Consider the following 18,399-nt stretch of genomic DNA (forward strand, 5'->3'; position numbering starts at 1 on the left):
CGCGGAGCAGGCAGCGGTGGCCGCGCCCGCAGTCCGGCGGGGCGAGGCGGCGGCCCATTGATCCAGCCTGCTCACTGATCCTGCCCGAGGCGGCCATCTGAGCCCCTCTCCGGAGGAAGAGCCGCCCGCGCAGCTCAGAGACGCACCTGGCATGGACTGATTTTCACGTGTTCACAGTTCACCCTTTCCTCGCGCCTGAGAAGGGAACCTGGTTGATCTGCCCTGGGGGGCATTTAGTAGTAGCTTGGAATAAACCCGGAGGGCAACGTGGTCCGTATTTAATAGGTAGGTGGGCAAAACAGGCGTGTTGGCAAAAATCAGAAGTTTTATGAACTGTCCCTCGTGGCTCCATGTCCAAAGCTATATATGTATATACATAGGTATATATCTATACATAGCTATAGATAGATACACGATTTTGTGTTCTTGGCCTTATCACTGTGTACCAAACATGCTTCTTTTGCTTTTGATAGATGGCTCTTAAGAAGCAATTTTGTTTTTACATGGGTGCGTTTCGATGATCATTTCACTTTTTCGTACCAGTAGTCACTTGGAATCCTGTTGCTATAAGAACGAAGGGAAAATCCATTTGTAATATAGTTTAGCGAAGACCACGCCCTAAGTTCTGCAGAATGTTGAGTAAATCAAACTACTGTTCTTCCTGGAACAGAAAAAAAAAACCTGCAGCTGAAACTGGGCTTACGGATAAAGCCACCCAGCTGGAGGTTGTCCCTGGGTGCCAGGGCTAGTTCTCTGTTTATGGTCTGTTTATCACACAACATGTTTGCCAGGATGTGAGGAGCTTTTGTTAAGCCCACAATGACTACACAGAGTATGCAGTGAGTACAAACCACCATTGCATCTTTGTGCCTTCCATTTATTGTCCGGTGCTTGAAAAAGTCAGCAGTTTGTCGGTCCCGAGTTCCTCATCAGGAAAACAAAACAAAACACCAATGCCATTTGATTGATGCTATCTGAATTTATCTAACTACTGAGGCTTGAACTCAAAGTCTCTCTCACTTGGCATTTTTTCCCCCAAGGTCAGTGCTCCATACCTCCACTTTTGGCTTTTGGCTGGTTATTGGAGACAGTCTCTCAGATTATCTGCCCAGGCTGGTTTTGAACAGCAATGCTCAGACCTCAACCTCCTGAGTAGCTAGGATTACAGGTATGGTTCCCTGACACCTGGCTTGAATATTAATGGAATATTTCAACAGTTTGTAGGAATACTAATGTTTCCACTTCTGGAAATTAGCATTAAAAGTGCTGGTTGCCTTTAGGTCTCATTTTCATGCAATGTGAGTTATTTAGTAGGAAATATAATACGATGAATATGTACACTAGAACCACCAACTTTCACTGAGAATGTACCTCGGAGAGTTAATATTTTTATACACATATCCTTTTTATGATTCCATTGTACTTTATTGAATACTATGTTTATTATATGCCATTCTTTGGGACATTTATAACATGTCTTCTGTTTCTTTTTAAGAGAAAAGAATAATCTTCCTGAGAAACTTATGCCTATTGGTTTTTTTTCTCTTCAGTGCTGGGGTTTGGATCCAGAGCCCCAGTATGCCAAGCAAGCACTCTACCACTGTTCTGTATCTGCATAAATCATACCTCTTGTGATTAACTTCATTATCACATTTCATTACAAAATACCAGTTGACTTTAACATTTTAGGTTTTTGTTTTAAATGGCATAACTAAACGCTAGTGAGACTACAAAACTGATCATTTCTTTTTTTGGGGGGGGGGTCCAGTTGTGGGGTCTGAACTCTGGGTCTGGTGCTGTCCCTCAGCTCTTCAGCTCAAGGCTAGCGTGCTACCACGTGAGCCATAGCACCACTTCCTGCTTTTTTTTCCTGCTTATGTGGTGCTGAGGAATCGAACCCAGGGCCTCATGCATGTAAGGCAAGCGCTCTACTACTGAGCCACCTTCTCAGCCCCAAAACTGATCATTTCTTATCTACTTAAAGGCCCAAGCATTTTAACACATAGCAAAACCTTGGAAATATGCTCATATAACTGATTAGATGAGGGTTGTACATTGAGAGGTTTTTTGTTTGTTTTTGTTTTTGTCCATCATGGGGCTTGAACTCTGGGCCTGGGCGCTGTCCCTAAGCTCTTCAGCTCAAGGCTAGTGCTCTACCACTTGAGCTACAGCGCCACTTCCGGTTTTCTGGTGGTTTATTGGAGATAAGAGTTTCACAGACTTTCCTGCCGGGGCTGGCTTTGAACCATGATCCTCAGATCTCAGTCTCCTGAGTAGCTAAGATTACAGATGGGAGCCACCAGCACCTGGCACATTGAGAGTTTTAGACTTCAGTAAAAGATAGTTTTGTGTTTAGCTTATGCTTTGCTAAGATAAAAATATTTCAAATGTAGGAAGTAGTGGTGAAAACAATGGGTAAAATGAAGTCAGCAGCCTCTGGGCACCAGGATTAGTGAATGCTACATGTGAGTGTGTAATATTGGTGTTTGATTTACAAAACTCATTCATCTGTTTCTCCTGTACATGAAGAAAATTTCTGAGAAGGCATAGAAAACAACCTTATAATGTCTCAGTAAGACATTTTTTATTGTATTTATTTTATTGTATTGTATATTATTTTATTGTATTTATTTTATTATTGTAGGCACTGACTGGGCCTGTTTTTGACTTTGCCTCTGGTTCAAGCAGTGGCCACAGGGTCCTTTTGCTTTTTGATAATTTCTACTATGCTCCTGACTCTTTTTTTTTTTTTTTTAATAATAAGCAATCTAAGGATTACCAAACTTAACAATAGTAGGATAGAGCGGCAAGTAGGATGAAGAATGTCATCCCATCATCCCTGGAGACAGAGAGGAAGATAATTTCAGAGTGTTACGTGCGAAGGGATTAAATAGCACACAGTCCAGATTGGGGTATCATGAAACCAGGAGAAACATGGCCTTAAAAGTCCCGGAAAATAAGTAAAAGTAGAAGGGATGGGTGTATTAAATAAAGGACAAGGAGAAAGATGTGAAAGAGTGAACTCATTGTTCCAGGGCCTGGGAAGTGCAGGGTTGTTGTAGTTGTGTGTGTGTGTGTGTGTGTGGGAGAGAGAGTGTGTGTTGGGGACAGTGGTATCCATGAAAGATAAAGAGGTGAGAGATAAGGATAAATAAGGAAAAGAAAGCATAGATCTTGAGTCTGTGAATAAAGGCTTTTGGGAATGGTGTATGATAATGGTGGGTGCTTCAAGACCCTCAAGAAGGAGGAACAGCCATTTAAACATTGTTGCAGAAGTCTAGGTAAGAAATAATGGTTGTCTGGGAAAAGGGGGTAACACTTTAGATGAGCTTTAAAAAGGGGAAAATATTTGGAAAAAAATATAGATAGGATGGGTGAAGAGAAGAGAGAAATTAGTTGGAGTTTGGGTTTCTGAATTGAAAAATTGGAAATGATTTCCAGTTTGGGGTGATATTATTACAGTTGTTTGTAACTTGCATCATGTTTTCTTTTTAAAGTAAAAAAACAATTGAAGTGGTGTTTCAGTTTTGAGCGATTTGTCAAACTCTCAGCCTTTCTGATCACTGCTGATGCTCCACCACTTGAGCCACTTCTGCAGTCCAGCTTCTTCGTTGGTTAATTGGAATGGAGTCTTACAGACTGTTCTGGTTTCAGACCTTGATCCTCAGCCTCCTGACTAGCGAGAATTACAAATGTGAGCCCCTGCTTGGCTGCATGTAGGGTTTTTGTGTGGATGTGTATTTTCATTTTTGTTGGATAAATGCGAGGTAGTGTGATTTCTGGGTCAAATCATGTTTCTGTTGCGTCTGTTTTAAAGTTGCTTCTTATTCCTTGCTGTTATCTTCCTTCAGTAACCACCTGCCCTCCACCATGCCCCCTGGTTAATGGTAATTTGGGGCCAAAAAGGAAAGGTGTATGCCCAGCTAGGGGTGGCATGGGGTAGAGCGAGGGGAGGTGGTGAGAAAGTGGGATGGGGTCATCAGAAAGGCATGAACACCTTGGAGCTATGAAGGAGGTTCTGAGCTTCCAGAGTCACACGTAGAAGTTTTTTAAAGGTTCAATGAAAGACAGCAACATTTACGACCACTAGGTATCAGGTGTGAGAAAGCGTATTTCCTATCAAAGTAGTTTGCTTCCTTTCCGTCAGTCTTGTGGGAGTTATTTTTTCAGAAAAGTTCCTGCTTTTGTCAGCTGGCTTTGCCCTGGTTAATTACATCTTCGTTACATCTTTTTTCCTGCTGCACTTCACTTAAAACATCCGGTCAGAAGCCTCTTAAATGTGAGTTACACCCTATTCATTAATCCACACCTTTTGCTGGCTGCGAGGGGAACGTGAGCTCAGCCAATGGGAGGAGAGGGGTGGGGCCTGTTGTGTTAGGGAGAAAAAGGGAGCAGACTGCCTTTCCTGTGTGCTTGCTGGCCAGCTTTCTGGCCGATGGTGCCTCCTTCTTTGCCTTGACAAGTTCTTTTTGAGTTGTTACAAATATTCTACACCACACTCCAACATCCCTAGCCATTTCTAACACAGGGATGGTATTCATCAGGTTTGGGAGGTTCTAATGACAATATACATGAAAACAGTTCATGAACTAATAAAGTATGTTATCCTTGAGATAAAAATCTTTCCATGAAGATTGTGTGTGTGTGTGTGTGTGTGTGTGTGTGTGTGTGTGTGTGTGTGTGGTGGGGCTTGAACTCAAGGCCTGGGTGCTATCCCTCAGTTTTTGTGCTCAAGGCTAGCACCATTTCTGGCTTTTTGGTAGTTAGTTGGAAAGAGTCTCTTGGAGAGCTGGGAAGGTGGCTCAGTGGTAGAGTGCTTGCCTTGCATGCATGAGGCCCTGGGTTCGATTCCTCAGTACCACATAAGCAGAAAAAGCGGAAGTGGTGCTGTGGCTCAAGTGGTAGAGCGCTAGCCTTGAGCTGAAGAGCTGAGGGATAGTGCAGTGCCCAGGCTCAGAGTTCAAGCCCCATGACCGACAAAAAAAAAAGTCTCTTGGAGTTTGAACTTTGATCCTCAGATCTCAGCCTCCTGAGTAGCTAGGATGACAGGAGCTACTGGAATCATTCTTTTTTTAATTCAGATTTGAATTTAACGCTGATCAAAAATGAGAACAATTTTCTAAAAGTCATGAGCTGTATGATAAGGTTTTCTTCTCCATGAATTATTCAGTTCAAACTGATAGTTCAAATTATTCAGTCCAAACAGAATTTAGTTGAGATTTTTTTTTAAATGACTGGATGTGACCCAAACATGTCATGTTAAGACAGAGTTTTCAGATCTCACAGTAACAACACCAGCCTGATTGAATAGGAACGGAAAGTGGGTTTTGGTCATGCAGTTCTTAGCGGAGATTGTTGCTAGGTACGAGAAAAAGGAAATGGTTAGGTTGCAAAGGAATGGAAATAACAGAGAGAATTTAGAGTAGATGCTTATGAGCACGTCATCTTTCTTTGTCACCTGTAGCACTGGAAGTCATCTCTACTCTTGGGAAATGGGGGATTAAAACTTCAAATGACTTTATGGAAGTCATAACGCTTCTCAAGGTCAAAGTCATGTTCGTTTATGTATGGGCTAGGGCATCTTAGCTCTTAAGCCTCGTGTGGCTCAGGTCTCCTTGTGCCAAATTCATACCAAATCTTAGTTGTCGTTTCTCTGGGGTTTCTAAAGAAGCTTCTCTGTGTGTGCTGCTGGAGATGATGAGTACGTGAATTCAGGAGTGAACAGGTTCATTTCCTGGACCGTCTAGAAAGTCCCATGAATATGGGACCAGACTTTTTCTTGTGAAATAATTACAAACAACAATAACAAAATGCTACCAAGTGTTTTCCACTAGTGCTTCGTGCTCTCTGCGTGCACTTCTTAAGTTGTGGGACTCTCAGAATTTACCTTAGGGGTTTTCTTGAACTCTGCATTCTTATTTGATGGTGGTTTTTTTCTTTTTTCTTTTAGCTTTCTTTTTTCTTTCCAGGCCGGGGGGATGATGCAGTTTCGCTTCTGGGTGTGAGGATTCTCTCTCACATTGGTTTGTCATGACCTTAAACAATGTAAAGTTTCTTCCTTGGTATCTCTTTCTCTCTCTTTTCAAGTCATGCTCCAGTAAGCTAGATTTGTTTTTTTTTTTCCCCTCCCCAAAATGAGTTAAAAATCTTAGCCTCTGGCACTCCCCTGCAGCTCTGTCTGAGTGCATCACATGAAAAAGCCAGTGATCAGCCTTTTCAGTTTTTTCCCCCACATTGGGCAGTTTATTTTGGGGGAAAGGGAGGCAGATTTGAGGTTTCTGGATTGGCCTTGAGGTTCTAAGAATTACTAATCATGGCGATAGCATGCTAAAGGTGGAAAAACGTTTGTTATCATCCTAAGCGGATTCATTCCACTTGCTGTCAAGAGTCCTGTCCTGTCAGATGACGGACGAGGTCCAATCGTCATTTTAAGCTGTAACCACCCACAAAAACCACACACATGGCGGGTTTACTCAATACTCGACTTCAACCACTACTTCATGATGCAAAAGGAGTGGAATGTCGGGTACTTTCTGTAAAATTGAAATCTTGCTGGGGGTTTTCCAGCACTCTGGTTGATTGTTCATGTTTTGCCAGGGGTGGTGGACGGGAGCACAGGGTTTGCTGTGGACAGGGCACTGGCCTCTCGGGCAGCCCGGCCCTGAGCACCTGCATTGCTTCACTGGGTGTGAGTCACCTGGAGGGGGTGGGGGGCGGTGATAACTGTCCTTTGGAAAAGGTAGCTAAATTAAGAATTATTTACACGAGATATTTCTCAAGGAGAGATTTTTAGGACTTGACTTTGCCTCTTATCTTTGCCATGGGGTTTTTGGTCTTGACAAAAAGTATTCATATTCAGGGGGGCGACGGGGGGGGGAGAAAATAAAAGAATGAATAAAAAAAATAAAAATAACAAAAAAGTATTCATATTCAATACTTTCTGATATGTAGACTTCTCTGATGAAAGAGATTGGGAAAAAAATGCAAGTCCGTTTCGAGCCATTCCACGTGTAGGAATAGGGAACTGTTTTGGGGGGAACCTCTATCGGCCTGTTCTGGGAGGAGGAGCACATCTGGACAGAGTTGAGGGAGCTCTGGATTTGGCTAAGTCGAGATGTTTGGAATTGAGTTTTCTGGGGGCAACTCTTTAGGGCTCTCTTTTTTTTCAAGTCCGTTTTTACTCCTGCAGGATGGGTCGAGTGCCTTCAGCACAAGCTTGGCTTCATACAAGTGACTTTTATTGTCATACATCTTTTAATAAGCACTAATGACTAACGAGACTTTTCAAAAAAAATCCAACTCTGCTTCTGTTAAGTATGTAGTTATGCTCCTAATATATATATATCTTAAGTTTCTTAGCAGTACTGAGGTTTGAACGCAAGGATGTGTACTTGCTAGGAAAGCACTCTATGGCTTGACACATGCCTTTAGTCCCTTTTGATCTGGTTAAATATGTTTTTTTGTTTTTTTTTGAGGTAAGTACTTACTTCTTGTCCAGGCTGGCTTAGGACTGTGATCCTCCTATTGATGACAGGTTTGTTCTACCATGCCCAGCTTTTTCTGTTGAGGTAGTGGTCTCAACAAGTTTTTGCCCAAGCTGGGCTTAAACTGTGACCTTTTGATCTCTGCCTCCTGAGTAATTAGTTCTATAGGTGTGACCAACTTGCAACTGGCCTAATATTTTCGTGGGAATAAATTTGCCTCTAAATTGGCACAGAAGTCAGCAATAAGTCCTCATCATCAATCTTGAAATAACTATCAGAAACTTTCTGGCTATTTTCTGTTAATGCATTCTCCCAAGTATTTGGCTGAGCGAGGTTCACCATCTGAAGAAAGATTTGGCTTAATTAACAGGATGCAAACTAAAATTCAAGGAACTTCTAACAGGCTGTCTTAATTAAAGTGCTCAGGAAAAAGATGTATATAACTAAATTGTAATTAACAAGGGCTAAGACACACGAACCCTTCAGAAAAAGACTTCTCTCAAAATTACACTACACTTGCATAAAAAAAAACAATCCATGTATTTTTCACACTAGGCAGCTGCTCTACCACTTGAACCATGCCTCCAGTACTACAGTTCAGTTCTCAACAGGCTAGTGCCTTAGTTTACTGTAAAGATCATGCAATTTCCTACCATCCTGTAAGTAAAACTTTTGTCTGGTTTGCTGCTACAAAGGTGCTTGCTTTTGTTATGTTAGGAACAACTTGAATGGAGAAAAGAACAGGATGTACCAGAGGCAACGTCAAGCAATCCATTTTCAGAAAGTACAACCAAATTTTAAAAGAATGTTCAAATATGAACAAAACTTGAGAAGAAGCATGAACTTGGAAGCAAACTAAGTAAATTAAATAAAAAATTGAAAGACCCAGGTGCTGGTGGCTCATATCTATATTTTTAGTTACTCAGGAGACATAGATCTAAGGATCACAGTTCAGAAGCCAGCCAAGGCAGGAAAGGCCTTGAGATCCTAAACTCCAGTTAACCACAAAAAGCTGGAAGTGGAGCTGTGGCTTAAGTGATAAGAGTACTAGACTTGAATGAAAAATCTCTGGGACAGGACACAGACCCTGAGTACATGTATATGTGTATACATACATACATACATTAAGATGGAGGTGTGGCTCAGGTGGTAGCACATCAGCTAATGAGCAAAAGCATCAGATACTTAGTTCAAGTCCCAGTCAAGGACAAAAAAGAAAGAGAGGGCCAGGCACCAGTGGCTCACGCCTGTAATCCTAGCTACTCGGGAGGCTGAGATCTGAAGATCGCGGTTCAAAGCCAGCCCAGGCAGGAAAGTCCCTGAAACTCTTATCTCCAATAAACCATCCTAAAAAACCAGAAGTGGCGCTGAGACTCAAGCAGTAGAGCGCTCGCCTTGAGCTGAAGTGTGCAGGGACAGCGCTCAGGCCCAGAGTTCAAGCCCATGACCGACCAAAAAAAAAAAAAAGAAAAGAAAAAGATGAAAGATGTTGTATCTTGCATGGGCATGCCAGGGAGAATAAAGATAGATACAACTGTAAGAATGATTGGACAGGATGTACTATAAGACCACAGCACACAAAGAGCAGCTTTATTTATAGGGACACACAGAAGTTGCTAACTGTTTTAGGGGCAGCAGTAGACAAGAGTAAGATACGATAAATTTGACCAAAGTAGAATGGAATTCCCCAGACTTTTTTTTTTTTTTGGTTGGTTGTGGGGCTTGAACTTGAGCTTTTCAGCTCAAGGCGAGTGCTCTACCATTTGAGCCACACCACCACTTCTGGTTTTCTGGTGGTTAATTGGAGATAAGAGTCAGACTTTTCTGCTCAGGCTGGCTTTGAACCATGATCCTCAAATGTCAGCCTCCTGAGTAGCCACTAGTGCCTGCTCCCCGACAAGTCTGACTAGGCCTGGTGGGGGGGTGAGGGGGAATGGAAGAAAATTTGCCAAAGCTTGGAAGCAAAATTGGTGTGATGGCCAATTTGTGTAGGGTTAGATAAAATCCCAGATGACATCACTGTACCCCTTCCTTGATACCTGCCGACCCTCCTCTGCATGGTAGGTCACTGTGAAGGTGACCTTGGTCTCCATCCCCGAAATCAAGGTACTGTGAGGAGCCGTGTGCAGAAAGCAGGCGAAGCCCCGTTCCCAGCAGCAGTGGGGCCTTCTCCTCCACAGGCCGTGTCCCGTCGCAGGTGCTCTGCTGCTGACACCCAGACGCCCCAGGTACGACGGACCTGCTCCACCAGGGTGGAGACCATCCCAATCTCAGTGAGTCTCGGTGCAAGCTGGCAAGCCAGACAGAGATTCCTATCTTCCATGACAGGGTTCAAATGAAACATGACAACCCTGTAAACACTGCCACCTCAACATGTCAATGCAGAACTTTCTAGAACTGGCTGGGACTTGGGAGACCAACCACACACACTGCCACTGGGCGCTGGGCAGTGTGAGGAAGCAAAGAGCCCAAGGGAACAGCAAGTCCCTGCCGGCTAGGGTGCGCATGCGTGGCTGAGCACAGAGCCCCTTTTGGTTTTAGTTAGGAAAGCCTGTGTGGATCCCAGGCATGCCCGATGATGGAAAAAAGTCCGTGCACATAGGGTACACTGACTGGAAAATGAATAATTTGTATTTTTTTTTCAGTTGGCGAATTTATAAAGTGGGAGCATGGGATAGGAAACTACTCACTGAATTGGAATTTAATCCTGACCCAATTCTCAACGCACAAAAACTGGTCAAAAAAGAACACCTACGGGGCTGGGAAGGTGGCTCAGTGGTAGAGCGCTTGCCTTGCATGCATGAGGCCCTGGGTTCGATTCCTCAGCACCACATAAGCAGAAAAAGCCGGAAGTGGCGCTGTGGCTCAAGTAGAAGAGCACTAGCCTTGAGCTGAAGAGCTGAGGGACAGCGCCCAGGCCCATAGTTCAGGCCCCACGACCGGACACCCCCCCCAAAACAAAACAAAACAAACAAAAAAAAACACCTACAATTCTAGCTACTTAGGCTGAGGATCACAGTTCAAAGCCAGCTCAGGTAAACCAACTCAAGACACTCATCTCCAATTAACCACCTCCACCCCCTCAAGAAAAAAAAAGCTGGAAGTAGAGCTGTGGCTCAAGTGGTAGAGCACCAGCCTTGAGCAAAAAAAGCTCAGGGACAGCAGGTAAGCCCTGAGTTGAAGCTTCAGTATTGGAAATTAGAAATGGAGACCACGGCCTACGAAGGAACACGTTTTTCTCCATTTGGAAGGAATAGTTGTGTAAGAACATTTTACTTGGGGGCACAGAAATGGAGGAACAAAGGGTGACCAAATATAGTAGTGGTGTTCACTAGACACTGTGCTGACAATGAACTATACAACTGATAGGTAGGGTTGGAGGGAAAAACTGGGACAGAGTGACAGAAGGGGAGGACCCTGTCCAATAAGACATGTACTCGTTACTTGTCTTACCTAACTGTAATCCCTCTATCATCTTTATAATAATAAAAAATTAAAAAACCCCTTTTACTTTGGATTTATTTTTATGCTGGCAGTAGGTACATGTCAGTGTATGAGTACAATGCACCACCTCGTTCACCGATCTCTCAATCCTATGGGACCCTGAGCAGGGGGTGTGAACTAAGCTCCAACTGTGAGTGACAGCGGTTTCACCTGGACACCATGTGGCAGCACAGGCGAGGCCCTGGGCTGCAGCGGCCCGCTGTCACGCGCCTGGTGAATGACCATTGTATGAGGCTCTCCTCCACCCCTGAAATGCTTTTCCAGTGGTTTTCATCGGAGTTACCATAACAATAGTTACTTATTTATTTCTCCTAATAATCGGGGTTCAGCATTTTCTGAACCAACCCGATCATCAAGTTAGCTGTAGTTTCAATTAGTCCTGAGGCAAGTTAAGTAACTGGAATAGCTCTTTGCAGTCCCGAAGAAATGACAAATGAAACCCATCCGCCACTTTTATTATTCTGCATCATTTATTAAATATTTTTATATATGCATTTACAAACTTGACTCTCAGTTCAGAAATCTGCTATGGATACGTGTTGAAGCTTTTTTTATTTTTATTTTTTTTTGCAGAGAGGCTCTGGAGTAAAATGAGACCCAGGTACAAAACTAGGTAGCAAAGTTCCCTCATCCCTCTCATCCATCCAGACAAGAACTCAGGTGATGAAGGAATAAAGCCAAAGCGCGGCTCTTTCACAAGAGGTCATGTATGTCAGTGTTCAGTGTTCAAGTACGGATTCTCAGAGGACAGCTCCAATCTCAACTTCACATGGATGCACAGAGTTTTCATCCTTCGCCGCGGTAGCCAGATGGTTCCGATGAAGGAGAATACAACTCTACTGTTTGGACTAAAGAACCTGGAAACCACCATCGGTGTTACCTCATTTCCTCAGAACATGGCATCTAAATTCACCCTGGACGTGATATTGGGTTGGCCAACAAATTCTCAGTTATCTCAAACAATACTTAAAAGGTTCCCTTTAAAAAAAGAGTTCACTAAATTCTTCACAAGCTAAAGTGTGAGCCTCTAATATGGCTCTTACTTAAAGATGTAGTTTAAATGATAGATTTAGAAGCTTAAAAGTATCCTTGAAACTAAGGTTGTTTTTCTTTAAAATGAATGTTGATTGTACAGTTTCTAGACTTGGCGCATGTCACTAAGAGACAGAGGCACGGATGCTACTAGCAAGGAGAAAAAGCGTCACCATAGGATAATTACATGGTATGGGATGCCCAAGGGCCTGAAACTCACTCTTAATATAATTCTGGCAGCAGCATCATTCGATATTTAACCATTTATTACATAGTATTCACACACCAGCTTCAAAGATGGACACTCCCTTATTAGGGTATGCGGGAGTTACAAATTTGTCGTGATTACATAATTCGTATTGCACAGTTTTATATATATGTATATATATAAATGACATAAATACTGGCTATACTAGTTTTTTAAATACAAAATACATGTCGTATACTTTTAAGTCAATAATCTGGTTCAAGTGCAAATCAGGTGCTTTCTTTAGTCCTTCCAAGAAAGGCATTTTTTAAAATATATATATATATATATATATATTTTGGCACAAATGAAAAGTCATCATGCCAACAAATCTACTTACAATACATATATCCAAACCTTCAGAGTAGCAATCATATACATATGGTAGAAAAACTGAGTATTTACAAATGTACTAAGTGTGGACGCAACCTCAGTGGCTGAAATCAGAAGTGATTAGCCGCACCCGCACCGCTGATAACTGAAAAGGGTAAATACCACTCCTGTAGCGCATCTGCTTAGGCCGGCTGCTGGGGGTTGACATTCATGTGAGGAGGATGTCCTAGAAGGCCAATTCTTTGTTTCTGCTTCCTCTGTTCTGTCATCTGGAAAGTTAAAAAGTTTCATCATGAGACCTAGATACTTCCTGTGCGTCAGCTCATATGCTGAACCATAGATTGACTAAACTCTGTGGTTAGAGTTGGTACTGAAACCCACTTTCTACAAATACGAGTCCTGTCACCATCTCAAACACACAGAACTTCCAACACAGGGTCTTCCTAAGCGGGATGGGGGATTCTGTGGCCTCTTCATGCAACGTGACATTCAGAAGTACCGCTGCTACTTGTTTCATAACGAAACAACGGAACAGGACAAGCACGGGGATTCTTCATTGTTTCCCCAAACCATTTCCAAATGACCCATTGGAAAATGGTGGCTCAGGAGGAAAAGTGTCCACACGGCCTGCTATCAGGAAAGCTGTGTGTTTAGAAGAGATTGTGCCCACTTAGGAGCTCGGGCTGCTTCCTGCCAGTGCTGCTTTGATGGGTGGTTAGATAGGGGGAAAAAAAAAACCATCTAGTTCTCTATTTTTATTGATCTTCCTTGTGCGATCCTGGGGCTTGAACTCAGGCACTCTACCACTTGAGTCACAGCTCTACTTCTGGCTTTTTGGTGGGTGATTGGAGGCAAGAGTCTCACATACTTTCCCGCCTGGTCTGGCTTTGACCAGTGATCCTCAGAGCTCTCAGCCTCCTGTGTAACTAGGACTCCAGATGTGAGCCACTGGTGCTGGGTACCCCGTGCCCCCCGTGGAATCTAAGAAGTCTCCATTACACCTCCCCAAGGTCCAGAATGACTAGATGCTGTACACGATGTGCTGGCCTCCAGTGCTGCCTGTTCCTTGCCAGCCATAGAGATGGAAATTTCCTGAAGGCAGGTTCTCAGAACAAGTGCTTCCATAGCCCTTAGCAAGAGAGTAGTTCTTTTTTTGGCTGTGGAGCTAAGGGTGTTCTTGTATCTCTGCTCTGAGTGTTTTCTACGTATTTTAGGGTACTTAATTCCCTGCATCAAGACTTTGCTTCACTCAGTTACTCCTGGCTCTGGCTCTGAGGCTGCTATGTAAGTCAGTTAGGATAAAAAGGCTGCAGGAAGTATACAGGGGGTGAGACAGTACACAAGTGGCTAATGGTTCCTTGCCTGGAGTTCTGGTTCCCTAAACTGAGAGGAGTCAGGGCAGAGGCGTAAGAAAGAATGTGGGCTTGGGATGAGACTATTTCCTTATGGTGTGTCATTTACCGGCTCAGAGTCCGTTTCCTTATTTAGGGGCGGCACTTCCTGTCTCCTGGCTACAGCTGACAGGACCGAGGGGTGCTGCTCACTTCCACGGCAGGGAAGATGCAGACATCTCGGTTTTCACGGAAACAAGTTTTGGTTCAAAACAGTGAGAGAACCTAACACAGGAGTGACTTCTCCAGCTGCGACGCCAAGGTGGCGTGGTTTTTTTGTTTTTCTTTTTCCAAAGCCTCCACGTTCAGAAGCTATTTTGAAGCTCTGGTGAAAATGCTTTTCCTTTTGTAATGAAGACGAGAAGCTGGACAGGGGTTGACTATGTCCATAAGGAAGCTTTTCCTGAAGCGTTTCTGCAGGGACCTGTCGGAGGGCCGGCCAGCGGCCTCTGCGCCTCCCTCGCTTCCCTCGGGGAGTGGCAGGTGGCAGGGCAGTGGGAGGGAATGGGGAATAAGCCACCATGACGCTCAGGCCAGGCCCTCATTCAGCTTACTGCCATTCAGCCGAGAGCCTCCTTTTCCCCAACCCTCCATCATGAGAGTCAACGGCAGCCATCTTGAGCTTCACATCCTAGTGTAGTTCTCTCCTATCAAAGTGCACTTCTGAGCTCTCTCAACCCAAAGACTTCCCCTGTGCTTGCGCTTCCGGTAGCTCCTCGTAGTGTGAGAGGAGCTTCAATCCCCGCAGCCATCACCTGTTACCTTCTTCACCGTCCTCGCTCGACTTTTCAGGCTGTCTTTCTACCCACCATCCTGCTCCCCCCTTCCTCCCACCCCAATCCCACAGCTCCCTCCCCAGTGATGAAATTAGTGGCCCGTTCTTCGGTCCTTCATGATTTCAAGCACCTAGTACCTATTCAATTTTGCTTCTGTTTTCCCCGGAAAAAAAAAAAAAAAGGTACTTAAACTTCACCATACACTGCAGTCACCCAGAGGCTAAAGTACAGATGAATGGACTCACCAGGAGTCTGCCTTTCTAACAAGCTCCTGGATGGTGAAGATGCTGCCCGCTCGGGTCTTAGCTGTGAGGACCACTGTTCTTTGGGGGAGCTTTTCAGACCATGGTCACTGTGGATATAGTTTCATCTACTTAAGCGCTTAAAAGAAAGCATTGGGGTACACAAACCCTTTTTGTCCTATGAAAGAGGGGGGGCTGGAGAAGGCCGTCTGCAGCTGAGGATTCAAGAGGCCCAATTTGTTTGATCCCGTTTTGATTGCTTGGCCTTTAGGATGGCAGTCACGCCATTCTGGTAAAAGGAGAAGGAATTGGGCAATGTCTAAAGTATCTGTGTCCCTCTGCCATTTAGTTATCATCTGATAAGTGGTGAGGGAACAAAAACAAAACCCAAAAATTCTAAGGACAAAATCTGACCAATGAACCAAGGCCATCGCTCCTGGCTACTGAGGTTTCCATCTCTCCTGCATAGTCTCATTATTTCAGGCATTATTAGCCCAAACCTGACTGTATGTGTGAATCAGTGCACACATAGTCTATCTATTCTCTCATCCCTCCATCCATCTCTATTCATCTTACTCTAGGGCATCATTACGTCTGTTTCGATGACCTATATATCTATAATGATCAGAGCACATCCTTAGCAGAATTTCATGTAGCATTCTTTCTGGACATGTGCAACAAAATTTGACTCCGTAACAATATTCATCAGAATCATTGCATAAAGTAACTGCATTCAAAATCTGAACACTGGCACTTCCAGTTTGAGCAGGGTGAAATGTCTGCGTTGCAGTGGATTAAAAACCCTCAGAGTTCCGCTCGGCTGGGGCGGACAGTGGGTGCCACGCTGTTCTTCCTGTCTGTACACATAGCAGCTGGAGAGTCTGTAATGCCTCCTTCTGACTGCAGTCTGAACAAGAAGCAAAGAATATGTGTAGCTTTACAAATCAGATGCAGCTAAACATCCGAAAGCTCTTGCACGGAAACAGTCGGCACTGAGCACAAGTGAGCAAAATTTAATCTACTAACTCAGCCTTTAAGAGCTTATAGGCTGGTACAGAAAATAAAGTTCATCAACAGCACACAGACACCACAATATAGCTTACGAGAAACCTCACCAGGCTTTGAAAATCTGTGTTCAAGGCAGACACACAGTAAGGTCCTGGTTATTTAGATTCTAAGTCCTAAGGAAACTCTAGCAATCAGAATTATTTTACAGCCCTATAAAAGTGGTCCTGCACATAAGATGATGACCCTGAAATACTGAGAAATAAAACAAAAGCCTCTCTTGAATACAAATATGCTGACTTAATAGGAAAACATGGATATGGTTTAGACTTTTAGAGGTGTTTTCTAATGTTCTCTCCTACCTGGCGAGCCCTGAAACCAAGCTCTAGCCCTAGCACCTCTGAGAAGGTTGTAGCGTAAAGATTCAACGCGCCTTCTTCCATGTGCATGCTAACAGCCCACTCCCTTTCCTTCCTGCCCATAGGCCATGAGTGTATAACACACTATGGATTCAACTCCACTCATCTCCTCTTTACTTGTCTCCAAGTTGTAGAAGGCAGAGACTAGGTCCTCCTCGTTCTTGTATCTCCATACCTAGTGTAGTGTTTGGCAAAATGTGTGGTTTTCCAAGTGTTGGTTGAAAGGAAGAAGTGAGTTAACCAGAACATTCTGCCATTCCTTGAGCATGCCATGCATTGTCATGCCTTTGCTCATGCCAATTCCTCTCCTGGGAAGCCTCTACTGCATTTCTCCACCAGCTCAAAGGCTACCTGTTGGTGGGATTACTGGCGCATAACGACTTCCTCACTCCAAGTCTCACACTGAACCAACTGCCTACTCTCCAGATGTTGCCCTGGTATTCTTTTGTGGTCCCACCACGGGGAAAAGAATGTGAACAGCATTCGGTGAGGTCTCTCGGATATTCCACTCTCCAGTTAATGGGACCGATCACCCTCTTGCATGAAAAGTGCAACATGCTAATAGGATCTGGGTTTGTCAAGCACTTCTTTTATTCCTGGCAACAACAGATAAGGTTCGCTGTCTTACAGAAAGCCAGTCACATTTTCAAGAAAGTGAAGCCTTTGCTTGGTATTTGCTCTTTTTGCATTATAAAGGAAACATGCAAAGAAATAGTAAGTTCTTACATTAGGTCTCCTCCTTGGAATAAGGATGTAAGAGAATCACATTTTGTATTCAGAATCTCTTAGTAGAGGAAACTTGAGGATGAGATGCATCATTAGTAATTCTAACCAACTATCCCTTTTTCTTTTTGGTCAGTCGTGGGGCTTGAACTCTAGGCCTGGGCACTGTCCCTCAGCTCTTTAGTTCAAGATGAGCACTCTACCACTTTGAGCCACTTCCAGTTTTCTGGTGGTCAATTGGGAGATAAGAGTCTCATGAACTTTCCCACGTGGGATGGCTTTGAACTGCAATCCTCAGATCTCAGCCTCCTGAGTAGCTAGGATTACAGGTGTGAGCCACTGGCACCAGGCTCCTAACCAACTATTCTCGACAATTACAGAAAAAAGTGACACTGCTACCCATGTTTTTACTTATACCCTCTTCTCAAGAACTTTTTCTCCCCCAATGGGAAGTTTAAGATAACAACCACCAAAGACCTCAGTAACAGTGAGGATTAAAACTAAAGTCATCCATATTTATACAACCATTGTTCTATCACCAGTTTTGGGGGCAGAAGAAATCTACCAAATATCTAAGTAATGAAGCAATTTTTATTTTCCAGCTTTTTTTTAGACCAGTGAATGGCATTCTTTCATAAAATTGTTTTTAAAAAAATCAGTGGTTAAGAGTTTCTTGTTCGTTAATCATGTGTGGGGCTTTTTTCCCTCTAATATTTTCCCCTCCATAGGACAGGAAGCCTCACAATTACTGCTCAGATGCAGTATTTCTCTAACAGATTGGTGTGACTTGCTATATGTAACTGTTTAAGAAGTCTTTATGAGTCTTGTAACACCAGACACAATAAAACTCACATCTATTCAACAAGTTGATTCTCCAGCAAATGCACTATGTGTTAGAAGTAACACCATCTTTAAAGACGAGCACTGGCTAACTTCTTGAGTAGAACCCACCTCCCATCTCCCCTCCCCCACTCCAGCAGCTGGAGTGTAATTATCCTGTCATTCTGGGCACACTGGAACTCAACTAAATCAATCCTGGTAAAAGTGCTTGAGCATGTACTAGTGCTCTTCACACTTCTTTGTCGCCTATAATAGTTTCCAAGAAAAAAAAAAAAGGCTCAATTTAAACATCATTCACAGGGGAAGAGTTTTTCTCAGGAGTGCTTCTAACTACCAACTTTCAAACAGACAGACAGACAGATGACAAAAATATAAACAGGGCTGGAACCAAGCAGTTTAAACC

At 43.6% G+C, this 18,399-nt stretch overlaps 1 protein-coding gene across 6 annotated transcripts in view; it reads right to left on the minus strand.

The window, feature by feature from the left end:
• Positions 1 to 11,515: 11,515 nt before the first annotated feature.
• Positions 11,516 to 18,399, minus strand: part of Itpr1 (inositol 1,4,5-trisphosphate receptor, type 1) — a 296,948-nt gene continuing 290,064 nt past the window's right edge. For all 6 annotated transcript variants that reach the window (XM_013010462.1, XM_013010458.1, XM_013010461.1 and 3 more), the window contains one exon: positions 11,516 to 12,869. In XM_013010462.1, coding sequence (XP_012865916.1) covers positions 12,783 to 12,869 — 87 coding nt within the window. In that variant the 3' untranslated portion in view covers positions 11,516 to 12,782. The remainder of the gene's footprint in view (positions 12,870 to 18,399) is intronic.

This window comes from Dipodomys ordii, unplaced genomic scaffold (genome assembly GCF_000151885.1).
Source record: "Dipodomys ordii isolate 6190 unplaced genomic scaffold, Dord_2.0 Scaffold12, whole genome shotgun sequence".
Classification (NCBI taxonomy): Eukaryota; Metazoa; Chordata; class Mammalia; order Rodentia; family Heteromyidae; genus Dipodomys; species Dipodomys ordii.